This window comes from Haliaeetus albicilla, chromosome 12, assembly GCF_947461875.1.
Source record: "Haliaeetus albicilla chromosome 12, bHalAlb1.1, whole genome shotgun sequence".
Taxonomy (NCBI): Eukaryota; Metazoa; Chordata; class Aves; order Accipitriformes; family Accipitridae; genus Haliaeetus; species Haliaeetus albicilla.
In genome coordinates, this window is record NC_091494.1 from 7,891,372 (window position 1) to 7,915,401 (window position 24,030).

The 24,030-nt window shown below is 35.8% G+C and overlaps 1 protein-coding gene across 2 annotated transcripts in view; it reads left to right on the forward strand.

Moving 5' to 3' along the window:
* The window catches only part of SCAPER (S-phase cyclin A associated protein in the ER), a 171,686-nt gene that overhangs the window by 57,444 nt on the left and 90,212 nt on the right, over window positions 1-24,030 (forward strand). For both annotated transcript variants that reach the window (XM_069797892.1, XM_069797891.1), the window contains 4 exons: window positions 3,566-3,647; window positions 4,902-5,054; window positions 6,275-6,382; window positions 21,988-22,124. In XM_069797892.1, coding sequence (XP_069653993.1) covers window positions 3,566-3,647; window positions 4,902-5,054; window positions 6,275-6,382; window positions 21,988-22,124 — 480 coding nt within the window. The remainder of the gene's footprint in view (window positions 1-3,565; window positions 3,648-4,901; window positions 5,055-6,274; window positions 6,383-21,987; window positions 22,125-24,030) is intronic.

Here is a 24,030-nt window from a genome sequence, read left to right on the forward strand (position 1 = left end):
CATCAGTTTGAGTTCACCTTTTTGTAGACACTAGAGATTACATTTGTGAAGCACAAAGCCGGGAAATCAGGCTTCATTAATTCTACTGCCTACGAACTGCTTGGTTTATGTTTTTGCCCATAATCAAAAGTTCATAAAAGGGTTTTCATACGGGCTCTTCTCTCTCTTTCTTTTGAGCCAAACATGAGGTGCAGGGAGAATGAACTTTGGGTGGCATTGCAGTGTGTGAGAGGGGTTTACTTTCAAGTCTGATTCAGGAAAACTGCTTTCTGCTTATTGTTTAATTTGCCAAATTCTATTTGTATTCACATCATATTATTCCCTCTTTCCCTACAGTTCTACTTTCACAAGCATTTCATAAAACCTAAATAGAAGTTACATTTTTCCTATGACAAGTAGTGTTCACCGATGGTTCTTTAAACATTTTTATTGTCACAGCTTGTTTTCTTCAGAGTTGTCATGAGGAGTTTTTTTCTCTCCAAGTAAAATATTCAGAAATGTATTGATCACCTTCTTTCATCTTCCAAAGTCATGAGTAATTCTACCTTGACATCATAAAGAGATTCAACTTTCAATTAGATGTTTAATGAATGAATTGTGGATAGGATCTATGGCCTTGCCCAGGACTTCATGGATTTTTCCTCAATATATTGATCCAGAGTCACAATGAGATAGAGTGAGTTGGAAGGGATCCTTCAGTATCTTATTCTCATTCATAGACACTTGAGGAAGATTAGGACTAAGGGGGAGAATTTTGGTTGTGACATTTTGGGTAGATAGGCACTGTATGTGTAAGGCTTCTACATCTTTCTGAAATTTGAGGAAACCCTCACAGTAAGCAAATGTGTGATAATTGTCCCATTGACATCTTTGCCTTCTGAGGTCTTGTACGGTTGGAAATTGTCTAAAGGCTCAAGGTATGTAACTCTTTGCTCTGTTTAATCAATTTTAAATCTGCCACTTTCCTTTGTTGCATCCCATTTATTTCATTATGACATGTGAAGAACAACAGTTTTCGTTTGTCTTGTTAGTACTGTGTTACAGCAAATTTCCTCTGTATTTGCTACTATAGCACTCAGTTTTCAAATGCTTTGTACTTGATATTGCAGTACTGTGCTTGCATTTGTTTGCCAGATGCTGATATGAGAGAGATTTTTTCCTTTTTTTTTTTTTTTTTTTAATAATTTTGGGAAAGAGTAGGAAAGAATGTATGTGTGGTGTGCTACAGTCTGGTGATTCTGTTATGTCAGAATGGCCTCAGAGTCATTGCATCTCCTTAATAGCAGTTCTGAGGTTTCTCTAACATAGTAGAGTTAGAGGAGGATTCAAAGTGTCCTGGTTTAGCAGCTAAGGGAGAGATGAACTTGACAGGAAGCTGGCTGTACTGTCCCTTCCATCTTGGACTTCGGCATGTTTTGGTAGAACCTCAGGGTATCATTTGGTGTTTTGTTTTGTTGGGTTTTTTTCCTGCTGCTAGGATTTGCCTCTTATCCTGAAGATTTAATACTTGCTGGAATGAGTAATTTTTTTAATATCTGCTTAAAGTTTCTTCAGTATAAGCTTTACCATGTGCATCTGGTGGTGATTAAAGCATCTGTATGAAAGGAATAGTGTACTTAAAACTGACTTTAAAAGCCCCTCTGCCCTTATGGTACATTAACTTGATTCCACTAAGGTTTTAGATGTAATTTCAGAGTATTTTATATTCCAGAGAGTTGAAATCCATAATATGGAAAATTTTGTTCTTGTCAATAGAAATCGTAAAACTGTATAATGTAACCTAATCGTGTAAAAAGCATGCTTTTCAGAAGGGCTTGTACAGAAATAATGTTGATGCACTATAAATTGAAACTTCGGAATTTTGTTTCGAATATTATTAATCTAAAGTATGCAATGATATTAATTTGTCATAGTTTGTAGCATTAAACAAATGCTTAAAAACACATACTGAAAGAAAGTGCTAAAATAAGCTTTGGGTTTGGGTTATGTGTTAGCTGTGATTTGTTTCAGCTCATGGTGTGAGTCAGGAGCTCTTTAAAACAAAGACTGTAGTTCAGTCTTTCTTTATATACCTCAAGGGAGATAGCACATAAACTACCTAATGCTTCTCATCCATCATCTCTTCCTCACCCCCCTTCCACACCCATGGTGATTGGAAGAGTTCACTTATACTTTCTGAAAGAACAATTGTGTGTAGTGTTTATCGTTAGACTTGCTTCCTCCCCCGTGTTCTTTCCTATCTGCTTTTATATTTTCTGTGGCTTTTTGTTTTAAAATGTTACTTTATCTGAGCCTGCTACTTTTACTGAAATGACCTTGTTTTTTCTGAGTTTTCTGTTTAAAAAACCCAAACAAACGGAAATCCACACAAAACAAAAACCACTGCAGTTTGAATAATATTTTTTTTGTTAGCCTTTCTAGTTTTGTCATTCAAACTACTTTAATTTTAGAATGCCTTTTTAAAAGATGGCTAATGGTTTTGAATGACTTCTTCATTGCTCGGTTTTACTCAAAGCTTTCGTTACTTCTTTTGGCCTTTCACGGCTGCCAGACTTCTAGAAGTGTTTCCCTCCCATCCCAATTCTTTTTGTACTAACAGCATGAGTAGGTGACTTTCTTCTTTTTTAGGCTTTAATAGCTCCCTTGGCTTACTGGTCATTAGTGAGTTGTTCTTGATAAAACTGTTACCCGCAGTTTTCTGCTTAACGGTTACTGTAAAAGATCAAGTTACACTTCTTGTTTTTTCCTCAGACAGAAAAAAAAATAAAAATCTTAATACCGTGATGCTTAGGGGATTCAGAGGCTCTTACTGACATCCATATGCATGACAGCTGTGCTTTGGCACTTTGCTGGGGAGGAGAAGGAACGTTGCTGAAAGTGAAGAGGACAACTGAAGTTTGAGGCATGATTCAGTTTTTGGAAGAGGCATGTAGGGAAGACAGGTTCAGTGAGCAAAATAAATCCCAACTGCAGTTATCTACAGAAGGTGATAGTAAGATAAAAACCTAATCTTTTGCTAACCGTTGGTATCTTGAACATTTAGAATTGCAGTATTCTAGAGCATCAGTTTATCACTCAAGACTGTATCATTTGATGTTGGTCAGAGTTTTATCTATAGGTTTATATATTCAAACTTCCACTAATCATCATTTTTATAAAAGGCACTGCCCTCGTTGCTGTATGGTTTTTCTTCGATCTGCCATTGTACTTCTCCCCTTTGGTTCACTGACTATAGCCATTGGCTGAAGAATGCTAATGGTGGCAGGGTATCACATTCATCACTATTTTATAGCATCGTGTTGACTATTGTTGCTCTGGTTTGGACTGAGGTTTAATCCAGGCTCTGCTACAAAGGTTCAAGTGTCTGCCTTTATTAAATTATTGAAATTAAAGCATCTGTATTCTCTGTTAACTAAGTTGCTTTTTGTTGTCTGTCTTTTCTACTGAGCCATCTTCAGCTTTGTGTTTTGGGGTGCTTGTTCTCCATTTCAAACATAAATTAGTCAATATTATGCATGCTTTACATTATAACAAGCTTTCCCTATGTTTATTATGTTTTGGTTAGAGATCGAGAAGAGAGGTTGGCAGCTCTTACTGCAGCTCAACAAGAAGCCATGGAAGAACTACAGAAGAAAATTCAACTGAAGGTATAAAGTGTTACTTTAGTTACAAAATACATCAACAGTATAGAATTTCTGCAAAATTATTTTCTGTATGTATGTTTTATTTGGTGAAGATGTTACAGTGCACTGTGCAGTGTCCTGAATTACATAACTTTACAAGAGATTTTTATTTAGACTTTTGCATTAAGAGAAGGACCTTGCTGTATAACATAAGCTGTGTAGTTTGGAAAGATCAGGACTGAGCTCTGTGGAATTCATTAATTTCAAAGCTTTGAACATGAGAACAAGTAAAGCTGTACTTCCCAAGAGAAGTCAAACTAATTTTGAATTAAGTTGTGAAGAAAATCAATATATAAAAACTCACACTGTTTAGTAAAGACATTTCACCAAATAGTCACATAATTTGCTATCTAAAGGTATTGAAATTGATGCCATCAAGTGTGGCATGCTACTTCCTTTTGTTTCATGAGGGACTCCAGTTATTTCATAAAATAGGCATAAGGATTGAGCCCCTTGTAGTTCACCTGTTCAGCTGAATTGACTGTCCAGTAGAGAACCAAGGTATCAGAAGTTTTGAAGAGATATCCACTATTTTTCAAGACATTTAAAGACTTCTAAAATGATAAATTACAGTGTTAAGGTTCTGAGGTAGAGCTATGTATTAAAGTTTCAATTAATGATAAATTATGCAAATTTTTATTCTAGGGTGGTTTACGTATATGTACAAATAATTTTTCGTTTCAGTATAATTCTTTGCTCTGATCCCAGTCTGAAGCACCATAGCTACATTTACTTGTACTGTAAAATGCAGTTTTGTTATTAAATACACGTTCATACCCCAGCCTCTGATTTTAAGTAATAGTTGAGAGTTTGTTCCATTCTCATGAGGGTTAGGTATGAAAACCCTCTGAAAGAATCCAGTGAACTGTGCCTGCTACTGCAGATAAATAACAAGTAATTTATTTTACTTTAATTTGTACTTTATGATTTCATATCTCTTAGTGAAGAACAAAACCAGAACTGAGATGTTAAATGTAACAAGATTTACAGAAGGATTTGCAACAGATTATTAATTGATAATCACCTATAAACCAAAAATAGTGCTGATTTTTTTTTTTTCATCGTAGTATAATTTTATAGTGTCTATGATGTGTGGTGACTTTTAATGCCTTTCAGAAATAAAAAATTGTTTCAATTTAACAGAATTTCATCCTAACTGTACAATATTTGGTATTTTCCAATATTTCTTTGCTGTCACTTTGATTATTTTCCATTCAGCACGATGAAAGTATTAGAAGGCACATGGAACAAATTGAACAAAGAAAAGAGAAAGCAGCTGAATTAAGTAGTGGAAGACATGCTAATACTGATTATGCACCAAAACTGACACCATACGAACGAAAAAAACAGTGCTCATTATGCAATGTAATGGTAAGTTGGATAGAGGGAATACTGTCAGAATTGCAAGGCCAACCTAAGCCTTGAAGCTGCAAATTATGCTTCATTCACAGGGGAGAGTACTGCACATCTACTGTGCCCCTGCTCTACTCTTGTAAAGTATCCAAAGTATTTTGGATTCTTCTGTCTATAAATCAGGTGGTTGAGAGAAGATTTGATAGAACTGTACAGTTGTAGGTAGAATAGAGAGTGAATAGAGAGTGTGGACAGTACTCAGTTATTAGCTGTCTCTTCTAAGAAAAGCAAGAATTCGTGAGGGAGCATCAAATGAAGGTATTTAAAAGCTAGATTTAAAGCAAAGTAAAGAATGTGGTTCTTAATATAGCAGGTAGCTGAGCTGTGAACACTTAGTTATCAAATTCTGTAGATATTTGAATTTAATGTGAGTTCATGGAATGATTGGACAAATTGCATTGGATTGAAATTCACTGAAGGTTACTAGGTACAGAGAAACCACATCAAGCTCGAAGTTCTTGAACTGAGTTTGCTTGGAGGCTTAAAAGTGTTGAAGGGGAGAATCAGCGTTCGCTTTGTCTCTTTTACTTTTCCTTAGATATCTTATTTTTGGTCACTGTTGGAAGCCAAGTGCTTTGCTAGGCAGACCTCCGATCTCAACAGGGTATCACTTCTTGTGTCTGCCATTCCATATGTCTGAGGAATGGTGGAGAAGAGGTAGCCATACAGTCACTGAGTAGGAAGCAGGGAGACCTGTTCTTGCTGATAACTGGTTTTACTGATTTGCAAAGACTGTGCATTATTGAATAAAGCCTTATATCCTGCTAAGCATTATTTCTCTTTGATTGCTGAATTAAACAAGATTGCACGGGATCACTTCGAGCAGTGCTGGAACAGAAACTCAGGTTCAGCAGACTGCAGTCTTGTATATTCACTGATCACAAATTTCAGAATGAAAGTCCAATATATGAAGTTAAATGAAAATGAGATGACAAGCCAAGATTTTTTTTTTTTTTTAAATCTCTTACTGTACTGCTGGCTAGCAAATCATTGTGTAATTTACTCTTAAGTCCTGCATGAAAGATGTTAATGTAAATTAGGTTGAGGAATAAAGTACTGTGCTTAAAATTCTGAACATACTCCTGACAAATTGGCATATATTATATTTAAAATACTGTTATTTATAGATTATGGAATTATCGAGGAAAAAAATTACTGTTAAGTCATTGTCATTACAGATTTCGTCAGAAGTATACCTTTTTAGCCACATTAAAGGGAAGAAACACCAACAAGCTGTGAGAGAAAACAGTAGTATACAAGGACGAGAGCTTTCAGATGAAGAAGTGGTAAGTTTTGTGATATTTTTTCCTATATTACTTCCAGTTTTAACTGCCATCCAGCTGAGTAGCCTAAGAAAGTCTTGAAAATTCTTGTAAAGGAATTGAACGAGAATATTTGTGTTAGCATGGGAATAATAGTGCCTTTTTGAACATAGACTACCAATGAAGAGGAACAAAAGAAACAGTGGGTTCAACTAGTTCAGGCAATTGCCATTTGAAATAGATTGTGTATAAAATATGACTAATTGCTTTTCTGTTAATCCAAAGGTGTTTTTCATTTCACTGTATTCATCTTTTCATCATAAAAATCTGATGTGTTGCAGGTGTCTGCATTTTGCCTTACCTTTTTTTTGTTCCTTTCTGTTGCTTAAAATATCTAACTCCTCTTCTAGGTTATGAGATGTGCTATCCTATGCATAAAGGTCAATAATACTGAAAACTGTAGTGCTACATTACTTTAAAATGTAAGATTGGAAACGCTTTACAAGTATTAGCATTGCTAGAAAGAACAATAATTAGTTTTTCGGTAGCTTCTTTAGAAGAACTGGCATTTACGGTGATTTTTAGGAAGCATTGAGGACATTTCATACTAAATCAAGAAATTATGCTGTTTTGAAGAAAAGACTTCTGAATCGTTGTCTGATTTAATTTCTCATTGCTGGTGCCTGAATTGAACTACAGTATTAAGTCAAGGCCTCTTCTATGAGACAAATTATAACAGTCAGACTTTGAGTTCTGTCTTATCCAAAAAATCTGTGAATGCCCATGTATTATACCTGTCAGATGTTACAAAGAAATACTGTACAAGCCAATTCTCCAGAGCTGATTCAGATTTAACTTCATTGTGTTCGGAAATCTGTTCCCAGCCAAGCTGATTCAAATTACACTGCTCAGCACTTCTAATTTTTGGCTGTATCCTTCTTTCCTTCACAGTTCTTGTTACTATTTTTATTTGTTGAAATCTTCTCTTTGTTTACAGCTTCTTATATCCAGTAGTAACACATTTTCTCTTCCTTTTTTAAAAAGCTTGGGAGAGTTACGTCTCTGAGGTATTAAAATTCACACGGGTGGTTATCACTGGAAAAACAGAAAAAAGAAAATTGGAGAGATACGGTAGGCTGGAGGAATAAATTTTTGCTGAGTTGCAGTATGCCTATGCCTTCCTAACTGTAATGAAAGTACATAAACTATCCTTTCAGGTTTTTTTTTTTCCCTCTTTTACAGTGGTTAGTGGGAGTTGTGTGGTTTTGGATTTGATTTTAGATGCCAGGTTTACCGAATTGGATATATAGGATAAGGCTTCATACTGCATCCATTTTCCTGGAAATACAAGCTGTGAGATTTCCCAGAATCTTTCATGTTGCTACATGTACCAAAGTGGGGGCAGTCTATAATATTGAAATTTTCTTGTATCTGTCTAGCCTTTGCTTCTATCTGTCTAGCCACTGATAATTGAACTGTGGTTGTTGCTGGGCACCTGTCTCAGATGAATATGGAGAAAACAGTGAGCTAGATTTTTTTTCTGACTGGGTGTTATACACTATTCACAGCATCTAATTTGATAGCTTTAACAATTCCAGCTTCCAGAAAAAGGGATCATGTTATAACAGCTGCATTTGTGCCCATTTGATGAAAAAGAAGTTCCACTAGAGGGCACAGATATCTTGATTTTTGTGGTGTCCAACATCATATGCTTAAATCCAGTGTTTTTCAGCAAAACATTTTGATGTGAACTTAAGACCAAGATTAAGGTTAAATGTATGGGATCTCTTGAATGCATACCTGGTGCAGGAGCAAAAGGAGAGAACAGTTTTAACTGGATGAACAGCTTGATGATTACAATAGCAGATTTAAATATCCTTAATCAAGATGGTGCACAGTATTTGGCATACTGGCAACATATGGATGCTTCCGTTGTTAGATACTTAATATATTATTTATAACTATATTTTAATTAGTCTGAGTATACAATTCTGAACTGCACTATTGTAATCTGAAATTTCCTTCACCTGGGGCCTTCTCTGTTTGGTATGGGTTTTTTTCCAAAGAGCAGTAATAAGATATACATGCTAGAGATAGGTCACTGTAAAGTAGAAAAGCAATTATATTTATCAGAGAAATCTGCTTCGTGTACCTCTTTATTCAGCATGCATAGTTAATGCCAAACTTTGCCTCCCCCACACCTAAAGCATTCAGTAACTTTAATTAAGTTTTGAAATACTTGAGAAGAAGTTCCGGAATTATTATATAGAAGTAAAACCATATTCAAGGGAAGCATTATAATAATCATAGTTACTTAATTCATCACTGTTTTCAATTTTTTAGTCAGTGAAGGTATCTGTAGTGAGAACACACTTGTACTACTTGAAGTTATTACTTGTCATCTGTGATGTCTTTAGATTATATACATCTTGTCTGTGACCCTTCTTCTTTGACCTAAAAGATTTTATTTATATCACCTTTGACCTAATAAAATTTCACCTTTAACCTTATGCACTTGACACTTCAAATAACTTACTCTTGATCTTTGACTCATTTTGTGTTGAGCCTATTAAGTATAATAGGTAGCTGCCTAGAAAGAAAGCTTTTTTTAAATTGTAATCCAGCCATAGAATTTCTTTATTACTTGACAAAAAGACTTGAAATATGTTTATTTTGGCTGTATTGGTATCACAGAAGGTAAAATTTAAGTATCTCCTTAAGACTTTGGAAACTGATTTAAGTAAGTGATTATATAACATGTTTTCATACAGTAAGGATTTTTGTTGGTTGATTTGACTGTAAGCAAAAAGGTAAAAGCTGTACTGAATGATCATTGGCACTAATTTCTCTGGGCCAGGTGGATGCTAGTAGTTGATCTTGCCAGGTATAAAAAGAAACTTATATTCTAGGTTTTTTGCCTTTGCTATAGAATCTATAGGTTTTGTATTTTACAAACATTTTCAGAGATAAAAGTAGATTTCATGTTGGAGCAGTTTTCCATTGTTCTGGAATTAAGCATATATTGTGCTGAATTCCAGCATATATTGTGCAAGAGCTGACAGCTAGTATTAGATCATCAATAAGATTAATTCACTTGTAGATGCGATATATTTGGTGAAACTCACAAAGAAAATAGTTTTGTTATGAATGAAGATACTAAAAATGAAAAAGCATGAAGTTATTTCTAAGATTGTATGACAGCTTCATTTCATCTCAGCTTTTTGGGTTTTCTTCATTTGGGTGAAATAGTCTCCAGTCAAAAAGGACGTAGATTTCTCTTAAAGCAAAAATCTATTGATTTTGAAACAGTGGTCAACTTTTCTTTTGTCTTGTCTCTTATAAATACATTCATTCATGTAGATGGCAAAACTCTTTCAGCAGGGTAGGCTTCAGACTAAGTGTCATCTTTCCTTCATTATATTTCTGAAACTTGGAATGCTATCACTGTCCCACATCGTTTCACATCTTTTACAGCACAGTAACAATGTTCTGTCTACATTTTCTCTCTGGTGTGTCTTCTTCCATCAAACTTACAGCTTTACCTTCTTTTTACATTGCTATTTCTAAGCTATTGATTTCCTGTCCCCGCCCTTAATATTCATATTACTTTCAGTTCAGCAGAAGTTGTAAACAATATATGCAGTTTGGTTTCATTGACTTAACTGGACTCAATTAGTATGTTTGAAGGTATGACTGACTAACTGTTTTGCTGAATCAAAACCTGTGTGACACAAAGGGCTTTTGACATAAAGGCCATCACTGAAAAGGGGCCTGCTGAAAGCCATAGGACAGCACACAGTGATTTCATTAGACTGAGGAGTTTCTGCAAGGTTTGTTCCCACCTGTAGCTCCTAGGCTATTTATTCATTTTTATGCCCCTCTGCTTTCCCTTTTTTCTTTGCCTTTCTTGTCTATCCTAGTTTGCTTTGAGAAATACACATAACATCAGTAATCCTTACAGCTTGTTTCCTTTGAACCATTGTCCTATCTCTTGTCTGTATCTCCTGTCATTTAAATACCATGGTTTAAAGGCACTTTTAGAGTATAAATCGTGTAATTCTATGCAGTCTATGAATGTTTCTAATAAGTGAAAAGTACTTCTAAAAAACATATGAAATAGATCATTTGGCAGGGGTTTGGTTAATTTCTCTAAGGTGCATGCTAGAATTTTATGTATTCCAAAGCAGGATGGAGGAATATTAATGAACCTTTGTTTGCATATGTGAAAAATGTGCATTTTTTATCAGGGAAGAAAACTGACTCTGTTGTTATGATATAAATGAAACAAAGAACTTCTTGGAGGTATATTTAGATCAAATGAAAATATAATCCCATGATGTAGCAAAGGGATTGTTGTTGCCTGAAGATTGACAGCATTAAAATGTGAGGATTTATAGAAAGACATGGTTGGTTGAGCCCACCCACATTCCTTTTTAAAAAAAAAACCAGGTAGTTGGTGACTAAAGCTTACTCTGTAGTGTGGGTTGTCAGGTTGGCTGGGGTTGCAGTTCAAGCCTTTTCTGGCATAGGTCTGTCTAGATTGTAGCAGGGTCTGATTTACAGTGTGCATAATTGTGCTGGCAAGTTCCCCTGGTACAAATACTACTCCACTGGCAGGATTGTGCTTTTGCCAGGATGTGGTGAGAGGCTGCCTGAGAAAGCAGAGTTGTGCTGGTACAAGTTCTGTTCCAGCCACGTAAGGTTTATAGCTAGCACAACACACAAGCAAAGTTGATGTTCGTATGAGTTTGAATTTCTAAAAGCTTTTTAGGGGCAAGAGGTTGTTTTTCTTTAAGAAATCGAGCTGTTTTCTCAAAGTTGTGTGTTGCTTCCATTATTTCTTTCAGAGGAAATTACTGAGGGAAATAGATGTGGGAATGTTTTCATGCCTGGCCTTTGCTCTTTTTCTTCTGTATTTACAAGGAGCTTTCTTGTCTAGAGACATGGTGATGCCTGGACTTTGCTAATTATTATTTTTTTAATTCACTGAATTTTCATTTTCATTAAGATTAAATTACATATAACTTTGTGCTTGGGATCGCTCCAACCAATGTGCAGGACCTTGCACTTGGCCTTGCTGAACTTCATGAGGTTTGCACAGGCCCACCTCTCAAGCCTGTCAAGGTCCCTCTGGATGGCATTCCTTCCCTCCTGTGTATTAACTGCACCACACAGCTTGGTGTCATCAGCGAACTTGCTGACCGTGCGCTCAATCCCACTGTCCATGTCACCGACAAAGATGTTAAACAGTGCCGGTCCCAATACTGACCCCTGAGGAATGCCACTTGTCACTGGTCTCCACTCGAACAGTGAGCTGTTGACCACAACGCTTTGAGTGCAACCATCCAGACAATTTCTTATCCACTGAGTGGTCCATCTGTCCAATCCATGTCTCTCCAATTTAGAGACAAGGATGTTGTGCAGGACAGTGTCAAATGCTTTGCACAAGTCCAGGTAGATGACATCAGTTGCTCTTCCCTAATCCACCAACACTGTAACCCCGTCATAGAAGGCCACCAGATTTGTCAGGCAGGATTCGCCCTTAGTGAACCCATGTAGGCTGTTGCCAATCATCTCCTTGTTTTCCATGTGTCTCAGCAGAGTTTCCAGGAGGATCCGCTCCTTGATCTTGCCAGGCACAGAGGTGAGACTGACTGGCCTGTAGTTCTCCAGGTCTTTTTCCCCCCTTCTTAAAAATGAGTGTTGTTTCCCCTTTTCCAGTTAGTGGGAGCTTCCCTGGACTGCCACGACTTCTCAAATATGATGGATAGTGGCTTAGCCACTTCATCCACCAGTTCCCTCAGGACCCGCAGATGCACCTCATCAGGTGCCATGGACTTGCGTACCTTCAGGTTCCCTAGGTGGTCTCAAACCTGATCTTCCACTATGACCAGCAGTTCTTCATTCTCCCAGTCCCTGTCGTTGCCTTCTGCATCTTGGGCAGTGTGGCTGGACCACTTGCCGGTGAAGACTGAGGCAAAAAAGTCGTTGAGTACCTCACCTTTCTGCATGTCCCAGGTAACCAGGTCTCCCGTTTCCTTCCAGAGAGGGCCCCCACTTTCCCTAGTTTTCCTTTTATCACCGACATACTTGTAGAAGCTTTTCTTGTTGCCCTTGACGTCCCTGGCCAGATTTAGTTCTATCAGGGCTTTGGCTTTCCTACCCTGATCCCTGGCTGCTCAGACAATTTCTCTGTATTCCTCCCAGACTACCTGTCCTTGCTTCCACCCTCTGCAGGCTTCCTTTTTGTGTTTGAGTTTGTCCAGGAGCTCCTTGTTCCTCCATGCAGGCCTCCTGGCATTTTTGCCTGACTTCCTCTTTGTTGGGATGCATCCCTCCTGAGCTTGGAGGAGGTGATGCTTGAATATTAACCAGCTTTCTTGGGCCCCTCTTCCCTCCAGAGCTTTATCCCATGGTACTCTACCAAGCAGATCCCTGAAGAGGCCAAAGTCTGCTCTCCTGAAGTCCAGGGTATTGTGTTGACAACTGTGGTTTTAGCCATCTTTATTTATTTTGAGGTTCATGCTAAGTAATGAAAGTCCTTAGCATTCAGTTTTAAGCTCTCTTGTGTTTGACTATTCAAGGCTCTGGACTAAGTCTTTCATGTTATTCTGATTTTTTTTTTTCGACTATGAACTTTGTGTGCCTAACGTTTGCAGCCTTGGTCTTATTCTGGTGTATGTTTGCACTCCAGTCTCTTTTGAACGTTTGAATGATTAGTTATGACCATTACAGTTCCAGGAGATGATCTTGACTCAGCTCTGGTGGTATACAATACATAAGTAATTTCTGGGTAAAACAGTGGTGCATATGGTTTGGTCATATGTTGAACAATATTCCTGTTTCTTTTATCCACAGAGTTACAGAATATAGACTTCATTGTAAATTCTTTTTTTTTTTTTTTTTTTTGTGTTGTGTCTGATTATAGTTTTCCAGCAGTAGCCCATTTTTCTTCTCTTGCTTAGTGGAAACAATGTGTAAATTACCTGCAGACAAGAGCTCCCTATCCCAATAAAGCCTCAGGTTCCGGTTGAGTTTGCTTTACTCAATTTTTTTTTTTTTTTTTTTTTTTTTTTCCCTGAGGAAGGGAGGATTTTTTTAGAGAGGGGCTGTGTGTTGCTGGAAGAATGGAATTTGGCCAAGCATCTGTGGTCCATTTTTGTTCATGGATGTTTCATACCTGTTGGATACCTGTGGTCCTTTCAGCACAGGAGCTCTGGCTTTGTAATTCTGCTGTGAATACATTTGTCCTAGAAGAAGCTGTCATGAACAATCATGTAATTATAAAGTTTAATCCATGATGCAGTTTGCAGAAGGTCTCTCGGTACTCTATACATCAATTCTAGTTTTTTGTACTTTGTGCAGCAGTAGCTTCTAACCTTTAATATATTATAAAGTGTTGTTTTTCTTGGCAAAAATGTACATGATTAATTGTTTATTGGCTGTGTTTTTAATTGTGATAGATCATTGCCAACAGCTGCACCCTTCCTCCTTTTGGCTAAGATATCTTGAATGTTCACAGCCAGTAAGAAAAACTGCTGCTGGCAGGGGCAACTGCACTCTCATTTCCCTCTTTCTCTTGCTTGCCCTTGCAGCCACATGATAATGTCAGTGCTGTCCAACTTTCTTTCCTAATCTGCAGAGTGATGCTTTCCATGTCCAGTATGCAGAATTCTCATTCTTGTGGAAGAAACAGCTTTACTTTGCCTTCTGTTCCCACATTTTGGAGTGACAAGTGGGAAAGGGAATGATACTAAAAATCCCAAGAAATATCTGAACCTACTATTAAGAATATTATTTGCTATTTATCTTAACGTCAGGCTGTTGTATCATTGAATTTATGGACAAGCAAGGTGACTAAAAGTGCAGTTGGTATTAGCAGCAAAAATAATATTTAGTTTGGACATGCTAAAATGCAGTAGTCGTCCCTCATTTAAAAAAATTAATCTTAATTAAATAGAAGAAGTGAGGGAAAAACTACTTTTACAATGAAAGGTCAGTCTTCAGTTTTAAATGAATAATAAAAGGTTTTTAATGCTCTACATTAATCTTCTAAAGTACATTCTAGCATAGAAATGTGAATAATTAAAATCTTGATTTTGAGAAAATAATATTTGAATATCCATTACTTTATTTTTATAACCTGTTTCTTCACATAAGAAGCACTTATAATAACTCTTATTAATGGTAACAGGTAAATACCTTCCTTATTTTGAATCTTCACTATATTTTGAAGTGGATCATCACTTGCGGTATTATAATCATATTTGATCACAAACATTTGATGTCTTTATGATTAAGCGTTAATGACCATTTGTTTCAAGCTGTGATTGGTTATAATGTTGAATATTGAGTTTTGCATTTGACTCGGTCTGCTTCAGCATCTGTTTTCCATATTAAATATTGTCCTGGGCTATGAGGAAAAAAATAAAATACTGAGGAGTTTTGTTGAAACATGTAAAAATCATGAACAAATACTTCTGTGGTAAGATGATTTAGAATTGAACCTTAAAAACCTCTTCAAAATTTGGCAAATACATTCTTTAAGTGATTATATACAAGTAAGAAACTGTTATTCCTGACATTGGTAATAAATACCGAAAACATTTTTAAATTATTTTCTGCAGTTACAGGATACTGTTTATTTTGAAACAGGTAAAGATGTTAACCCAAAAGATATATGTAAGCTTCAGAATAGTTGCCTATTGATTTGCTAGAATATATTCCTTATGTACCTTATGTTTATACAAAATACTCAGATTGCTGTTGATTTTTTTTTTTATTAAAATGGTAAATGAATAACAGCAATTATGATGTGATATAAGTTACTACAAGTATTTCTTTATAATCTTCATCATGTTTAGTATTTTAATGCTGATACGAGAGGGCAAGTAAAAGCAAGTGTTTGGAAGTTCTGAAGATCGAATTTAGACAAATAGCTAGAGTCAGTTATTTTTCAAGTTGCCTTGGTCTGCAGAATTGGGTTAGAAGACTTATAAGAATGCCTTTTCTTTCCAAACTTGGGGATTCAAGGTTGGAAAGAATACAAAAATAATAGGAATAACCAGTCTTACGGTATTCTGGCACTTCTGCTTCAGTTCTGGCCAGAATCCAAAAATACAGAAAGGAATGAAAATGAAAAATAATAGAGAAAAAAAACCCTATAAACTTTTCAGATTCCAAGAAGGTCATTTTGGCTCAGTTTTTTGGGTGAAAGTCCAATAGCCGGAAGGGTTTTCTACTTATATGAATTGGTTAGTTTATACATAATGGAAACACAGCTAATTAAGCACTGTGTCACACTCTGTATAAAACAGACTATACATTGGAAAGGTCAGGCCTTTACATGCCTTTTGCTTAGACAGTAGGATTTCACTCCAGTGCTGCTTTGTGGTAGCACAGGACCCTCCAGAGCTTATAGAAACGGCAGAAAATACTTGATATACTAGGTGATGATCCTGGCCACTCCTGCCAGCGACTGACTGGCTTCAGACCAGAGGATTTTCAGAGCTTTCCTTCCCAGGCTGTTACCACTACATATTAGGAGGAATATTGTGCTTCACAAGAGCCAGCAAGGAGCAACGTGCACACAAGAGAACAGAGGATCTTAAGTTATGACTGCCCTACAGCAACAAATGCCAGGCTGTGATTTTCTTCTCAGCTTGAGCAAATACAGATGCTTTACTGCAGTATTGTCCTACCTGTGCAATCTTGCCCAAGCAGAATTTATAAAAAGGCAATGCTTACTTAAAAAGAGAGGAAAGGGAAATAAGTATTTGTGTTAAGCTCACTCCTAATTTTAGAATGAGGAAATTTAGTTAGGAAGAATTCTGTTTGGCACACTTTACATCACGATTTAATAATGTTACTATAAATATTTGCTGAGTAGTGAAATGAATAGTAGCTAATATGTAATACAGAGAGCCAAAAGTGTCACAGTCAAAGAGACTGGGTAAGAAAATAATTTTGCCATTGTGTTCTGGTTTGATAAATACTTACGTATCCAATGTTTCATCTGTCAAGCTCAGATACGTCGATGTTGTTGGTGTAATCAGGATATTAAGTGGGGAGAGCTAGTCAGGAGTATTGGTCTTGTGAATGGGTATTGTGTGAAGAGGGTGTCCATTAGGAAATTTATTCTCCAGCTGTTGTATTTTATAAAGATTACCAAGGTTCAGAATCCCATTTATGGTATGGTTTTCCTCCTCCAAACTCAAGTGGACTGTGCTCAACTGTATAGCATTTCAGTATTTTGTAGTATTTGCTACACTTTTGAGGGAAAAATTTTGCAATTATGTTTGTTCTGGAGTCTGAAAGTTTTACTTTATTTCAGAGAGTATTGATAGTAATGCTGTAATCCTTGTAATAGAAACATGTCATATAAGAAAAGGGGTGTAATTCATTGTATGGAGAAAAACTTGGTTGTGAGTACATAGTCAACTAAAATTATCAACTTCAAAATATAAAATGAACTGGGTAGTTTTTCTGTTTCAGGCAGTTGAATGGGACTAGGCAATAAACAACAAGAATGTGACTTCATGGGTGACCTTATTAGTTTTAGCTATAATGGTTTTGGCAACTTGATTCCTCATGTAGTTTGTAGATGAGGCTTGTGTCGCATTTGGAAAGTTTCAGGATTCTCAGTGACTAAAAGAACAGTTGAGGATGGAGGGAGGAGAGAAGAAAAACAAAGACATTTTTTGTAAATAATCTAATTTCTATCTTGTCTGCTTTGTGGTGGCTGCAGTTTCACATGTGCATTTAATGTTAGTTTTTATCACCTTGCTTGTAAATAGAAGTATTGAAACTTTTACAGGAAATTTATTTTGATTGTTTTAAAAATTACTTTAGTGTTATTTAAAAATTATTAGAGGTCTATATAGCTATATCAGATAACCAACGTGTCTATACAAAATGCCATCAAATATCAAATTTTATATATTTACCAGGTTACTTTTATGTCTCATAAGCTTTTTCAGCTAGAGACAGTCTCCCTCTGAGAAACAGGTACAGTATACCTTGTGATTTTTAAAAATAACCTTTAGTTTTGGTGAATGCATGTAAATAACACTGGAGAGAAATAGGAGTATTTCTACTCTAAGGCATATGCATCACTGATCCATCACCATATGAGTACCTGTAGAGGAATATATACAGATGATCATGAGGAAGTATATCAGCATTCAATTCTTGTTTCCATATTTTGCAGCTGTGCATCACAATATATTACAGACTAACTGCTTTTTGTGGCACAGATTCTGCCATCTTCATGAAAGTTGATACCTTATTTTGTTACGTAGTTGATGTCAGCTGTGCAACTTAGAGCATGAGTTATCAAGTATGAAAAATGATGGCAGAAATCTGATACGTAATGACCATCATAGCTGGTTCTATTTTAACCCTGAGATAAAAAGTAATCTGTTAGGACAAAACCAGCAAAATTACTAAGTTATACATAAATCTTTAAAACAACGTTTTAGAGAAATTGTGCAGCTAAAACTGACGTTGCTGGTGTAGAAACTGAAACAGCAGTGAACATTTGTGGTAGGTGTGAGTACAGATCTTAATAACAGAAGCTTGCATTAGAAAAGAGCCTTTACTTAATAATGCTTTGCATTTATAATGGCCTAAATTCTCCAAAGATGTGGTGCTTCACTAATATCTGAGAGTTTGGTGTCAGAATGTCCTTAACATAGTGCAGAATCAGACCAGTAATGTTCCTTCACATTGTCATGAAAACAAACCCAGAATGCCTTTATGGAGGGGGTAAATTAGTCTCAGAAATTCCTTCTGCATTTAGCATTTACTTATATAAAAATAATAATTAAAAAAAGTAAAAGACTTTCAGGAGGAAGTGACTAGATTACCCAGTCATTCTGCATTACCTTTCTTAGAAATAAAAAACCCTTGAAATTGAATAGTTTCCTTATTGCTTAAATAAAAGCATTCAGAGGATGGCAAAAGTTTGCTTTCTAAACACTGCACTGGCTTCACTCACTTTCATACACTTATGGCAGTTACTTTTATGGTATGTTAACCTGCCCAACTAATGGTTGTGCAGGTAAAATTACTCATTAGTTAAAGGATTGGACGTACTGTACTTCAGTGCAACTCAGTGGATTCAAAAACCTGAATCCAGGTATATTTTTGAGATAACTGGTAGGAGCTTAATAAAACATGGGAATAAATATTTTTACACTGCTCTGAAGCATAATACAGCAGCAGCTATCTTCAGATGTGAGTTGTCATTCAACACCAAGCTATTAGTTATACTTGTTTCACACCTGAATGGTGTAGATCTGCCTACCATGATAATCCTACGCTTTGATCTGTACCTTCAAAAAGTGATTGTTTTTGTGACACGAGGTATTACTACTCTAGCCTTACTTTAATGAGCTGTATGTATGAAGTCTGATATTAATCCAAACTGCCACATGTGAAAGCTGAGAACTCTGAGAAACATCGTTCGCGAAGGTGCTTGAGTTCGTATGAACAAAATGGTTTGTAACCATCCTGTGTGCTATTGACAGCAAGACCTTTTTTAGCCCTCACAGGCTGATAAATGAATGTGCTTGTTGAACCCTGTAGTTCTCTTTAAGTCATCTGCTAAGCCACAGGTAAGATTAGGAAAAAGAGATGAGTGTCTGCTAAGGGGATACAAGGCTTTGTCTCTTTCATTTCTGCCTAGCAGAAGTTGTGATACCATGTTTGCAGTGGCCGTCATGCAGCAGGAAGGCAGCGGGCTGACTGTATCTGGCTGGAGATGTTCTGCCCCTTTTGTAAGGTGGTGTCCATTTCAAAGTGCAGCATTAACTTCATTTTGCTCTGCTGTCACTTTGAAGGATATAGTAAGTAGTTTGGAGATCTGATGAACCAAAAAACCAGTTTCACTGTTGAACAAAGATACAGAACTATAGTAACAGTCCTTGTTAGTTTTGTGTATTACTAGTGCTTCATCTCACTCATGAGACAAGAGGTAAACTAATGGTAGATTACAGTGCTAGGGTGTACTAGTTCAGTTTAGAAAGCAGGGATGTACATATCAAATCCCACTGAAATAAAATTTTTTTTTTTTAATAACTGAGCATCCACAAAATGTGATAGGTTAATTACCCTGAAACTTGGTAGCAAAGCAGGAGTAATGTCATAGTCTGTTCTGAGGAAGTCCTTTCTTTTCTTAACACTGAAAAACTCAAAACCATCAGTTTCCTGTGAAATTTCATTCAGCCTTATGACCAGGTTTCTGTTTATTAAAAGCAAGTTTAAGGGAAAAGCTATTTTTAAGTGGGTGTTGAGGGATACATCTCTCTGAGGAGACAAAAATGAACTGGGGTGTCATAACCCGCACTGGGATGGTTTATGTTCTGTGCTACTGCAGATTGGTTAAGAACTAACTCATCAAAAACTGGAATATTTTGCTAGTCTTGTACTACTGAATCATACTCAAAGGGGACAGCCTTTTGAGATACCTTAAGGAAGTGTTCTTTTACGCGCTTCTTGTTAAAATTAAATGGATAATATTAAGGGCGGGGGGGGTGGGAAATACTTAAGAAAGTTGTTAAAGTTGTGTTACATATGGTTGTGGCAATATCCATGGTTTAAACAACTTGGACAATACATCAAGGAAAAAATGTTCAGGTGTACTGGGAGTTACGCAGGGTAGGCGGTGTAGCAAAGTTAGTGTTACTTTTACAATTTGCTTAGATTATTATGCTTGATTTCTTATGTCTAATATTAAATCAGTATTCATTTTGCATTCATATGATTTAAGATAGAAATTTCAATTACTATTTTGACCAAATATATATTGCTAGGTTATATCAGGCAGCAGTGCTTTACAAAAACTAAATGGTCTTTTTCCAGGAAATTTCACAGTGATTTATTTTGTTTTCAACAGGCATAAGATTTTCCTGAATCAGTGAAAGAAAATATAGGTTGTTTTCTGGAAAATACTATCTATAAATTTTTTTAACTCTTCACCTTTTACTTTGAATTTTGAGGATACTTACCAAGGAAGGAATAACCACATCTGATTGTGGCACTAATCATTTTCAAAGATAAAGTATTCTAATAAGCAATGGTGACCTATACTTAATAATGTGTTCTGTATTCTGTAAGAATATAAATATAAGCCTCAGTATATTAAAAATGGGGTAAATATATTCTAATAAATGGCATTGAACTGGTTGTTTGTTGTTATTTGTAAAAATGAACAATTGGCTGCTGTAGCCCAGTAGTACAAGCAGTCATAACGCAGTATGGACATGTTGCATCGAGGTATTTGTGTGAGAGATTTCGATAGTGTGAATGTGTCTGTTAGTCTTTTATTATTGTAGAAGGACGTTGCAGTGTCGTGCAGAACATCAGGTTACACATTTTTTAACCAAAGTAGACTAATTGTGGGCATTGTAGTGGTTTAAGCGGGTCGCTTTTAAAATTGTGTTGATTAAACTTAAGTTTAAGTTTCTTGCACTGACAAGGGTCTGAAGTACATTAATAGTTCAGAAGAGGTTAAATTCAGTAATGCACATTTAAATTGAAAAGTAAGTTTAGAAGGGACATTTGGGTAGAAATCCTTCTTGGTTGTTGAAATCTAACTTGCTGCATAGAGTACTTTGAGTAAATTTCTAATTTGTGGAATTCGGGAAAAACAAGCTAGTCAACAGTTTGGCAGCTGGGGGGTGTTGGGAGGGTTTGTTTGGTTCTGTTTTTCTGGCGTGGGGGGGGTGTGTGTGTGCATGTATATAGTTTCTGGATAGTCTGTTGGTCATGGGAATTGTTACAAGCACCTACATGTCCATTCATTGATAGCATAGGTCAATCAAAATTGAGAACAGCTTTAGAGGAATAGCTTTGGTTATTCATCTCTAAATGATAAATATTTATTTTAAATGTAGACCTTGAACAGTATTGTAGTAGTCTATACTTTCACTGAAAGTACCTCTGAGGAAACAGGAAATTTTTTGTAACATTTAAAAAAAAATCTTTAAAAAGTATTTATTTAAAATCACGTTGTAATCGTATTACCTTTTTTTGCATGCCATTATAGAAAAACTGTACTATTTCATAAAGTGTTTCATCTGTGAGCAACTGAGTTTTTACCAGTATTTTACTTAAGTGCAAATTTGTTAATGTGAGAGGAGAAGTAATATTCCTATCAATAAATGCTAGCATTTTAAGTAGTGAATAGATTCGATGTATTTTAACAAAAGTTAAGACAAGTTTAGGTTTTCATGAAGAGTTAAATACATAAACTGGAATTAGTTCATTTAATATAATGAGTTGTATTGGTAGGGCAGGGTATTGGTTTCATATGGCTGTAAAAGGCAGCTTGGAGAAGAGAGAGGATGTCAGCTTGGAGTTCATATTTGTTCAGTAACAGTTTCTTGAAAATTAGGGACAACATTTATTCTCCTTTACTTCTCAATAATTATTCTCCCTTATTACAAAATACCCATCATGTGTTCTCTCCAGTGTGAAATAATCTCTTTCCCAAAATTTATTTTAAATTTTTTTCTTCATTTTCTTAACCTTTTGTTAAATATTTACCACTGTTGTCTCCTGGGAAGATAATCTATAATCTCCATCACATGCTGTAAGATTAAGTATTATTTCAATATTTTCTGTAGGAGCACCTGTCATTAAAGAAGTACATTGTGGATATTGTGATTGAGAGTTCTGTTCCTGTGGAACCATTAAAAGATGGAGAGGAGAAACAAAAAACTAAAAAGAAAGCCAAAAAGCTAAAGGCACGGATGAACTCCAGGTAGTACAAATTTCTTCTTAATTATTTTCTTTAAGTTTTGTTCTAAACTTTACCTTTTGTCCTTTAATATGAGTGCAGTGGAAGGCTGAAAAAAAAATTTAAATTATTTGCTTTGGGAGTGTCTTGAAAATAATACTGATGAGCCTAATTTATGGCCACTTTCTCTGATTGAGAAAGAAAACTGAGTATCGATCTGGAGCCCTTGGTTTCACCTGTTAAGAGCTTTTCTCATAATTGGATGCCAGTGCCCTGCCAAAACTGTAGCCTCTTCTAGCATACAATAGCATGTTTAAATTTGTGTAAACCATGCCTATTTTTCTTTCTAGCTATTGATTTTTAAATGAAGTATCAAAGAAAATCAATAGTAATCAACAAATAGAAGTCAGCCTGCTGTAGTGTCAAATCCCATGACTAAATTTAATCATTTTTTGTTGCCTGTCACAACAAAAAGAAAGTTAAAAATATCTTTAAATGGAAAGTGAGTTGTCAGACCTGCAATTTGTTATTAGTCTAAAAAGTGACATCTGCAAATCAGCGTGATATGCAGGACATCATTATATCATGAACTGGCAGTGTCAGTCTTTATAGCTGAATAGTCCCCAGCTAAGGTTAATACTTAACTGAAGATTGTAACATGTATTTGCATTTATCTCTAAAAATACTTCTCGGAAGGTTACGTATTTTCTCTGCCTTGTTTTTAAGCAAGAAGTTTTACAAATTATGGGAAAACACCTGAATGGATTTTTAGAGCCACAGTAAAAATGAGATGTTGTATTAACTCATTAGTGCTAATAATGGCACATTAGTCTTCAAAAACACAATACTTTTACAATGTATTACTGTTTCTGATTGTTGTCTTCTTTGGATGAGCAAATGCATTATGTGAATACCACATTGGAACACACTGTTGAAACTGGATAATGTATTCTTCCAGGTTTCTGATTGCTCAAGGTGCAATTATTCATGCTACCTGTTGATCTAATGCAGTTATTGGGTCCAATTTTAATTCTTTCTCAAGAGCTGCTTCTGTTGAATTTAGTCAAAGATTTGTCAGACCTAGGAATACAAGCTCTAATAATAATTTGTTATTGGCACTGATAGTTGAAAAACTTTTTCAGAACATTTCAAATTCTTACATGTCAGACTGCTGGGTGAGTCAGCATATTCATCATCAAAAATTATAATTAAAACAGTAATAAAGGGGCACCATTTTACAAAAGTGATATACTGTTGAAAAATACAGTGAAAGTTTCAAAATCTAAGAGGAGTTATATTCGCAGACATGAAATTAATGTTCATTACGTTTGTTTTTGGTTCTAAAGGGTGACTAAACTTTTCAATGGGATACTGTCCTTGAAGATAACTGAGAGTTAAATTGAAGATTTCACCATGAGTTGTCTAATGTTAACACAAAAGACTTATAAAAATGTCCAGTAGCAATATGAAGTAAAGATTGTTCCATGGAATTTCAAACAAAAAATTGATGAGGAAGAAAAAAATCCATTTGGGAAATTAATTTTAGCCATGCAAGTCTTGCCAGTCTTCTACAGTTACTGTAATTGACACTTGAGTAATAGTAATAGGCATAGTAATGACGAATACTGCCTGGATGTTCCTGCATGTAAGCTTATTACTGGTGAGGTGAGGAGGTTTTCCATGTTCAGAAAATGGAAGAGGATTATCTTAAGTTATGTGGCTAAAGCAATTAAAGCAATAACCTCTGAATTACAAAATGAAATACTAAATTTAATAATTTAGGTAATGTCTAGTTTCCGCCCAACAATCTGGACAGTACTACCACCAGATGGCTGGGAGTTTACTGCTCAAAATAACTACAAATTTAGGGGGAATATATAGTTAAAGTACTTAATAGTTAATTTATTGAGGATCGTTTGAAGGTGAAGAG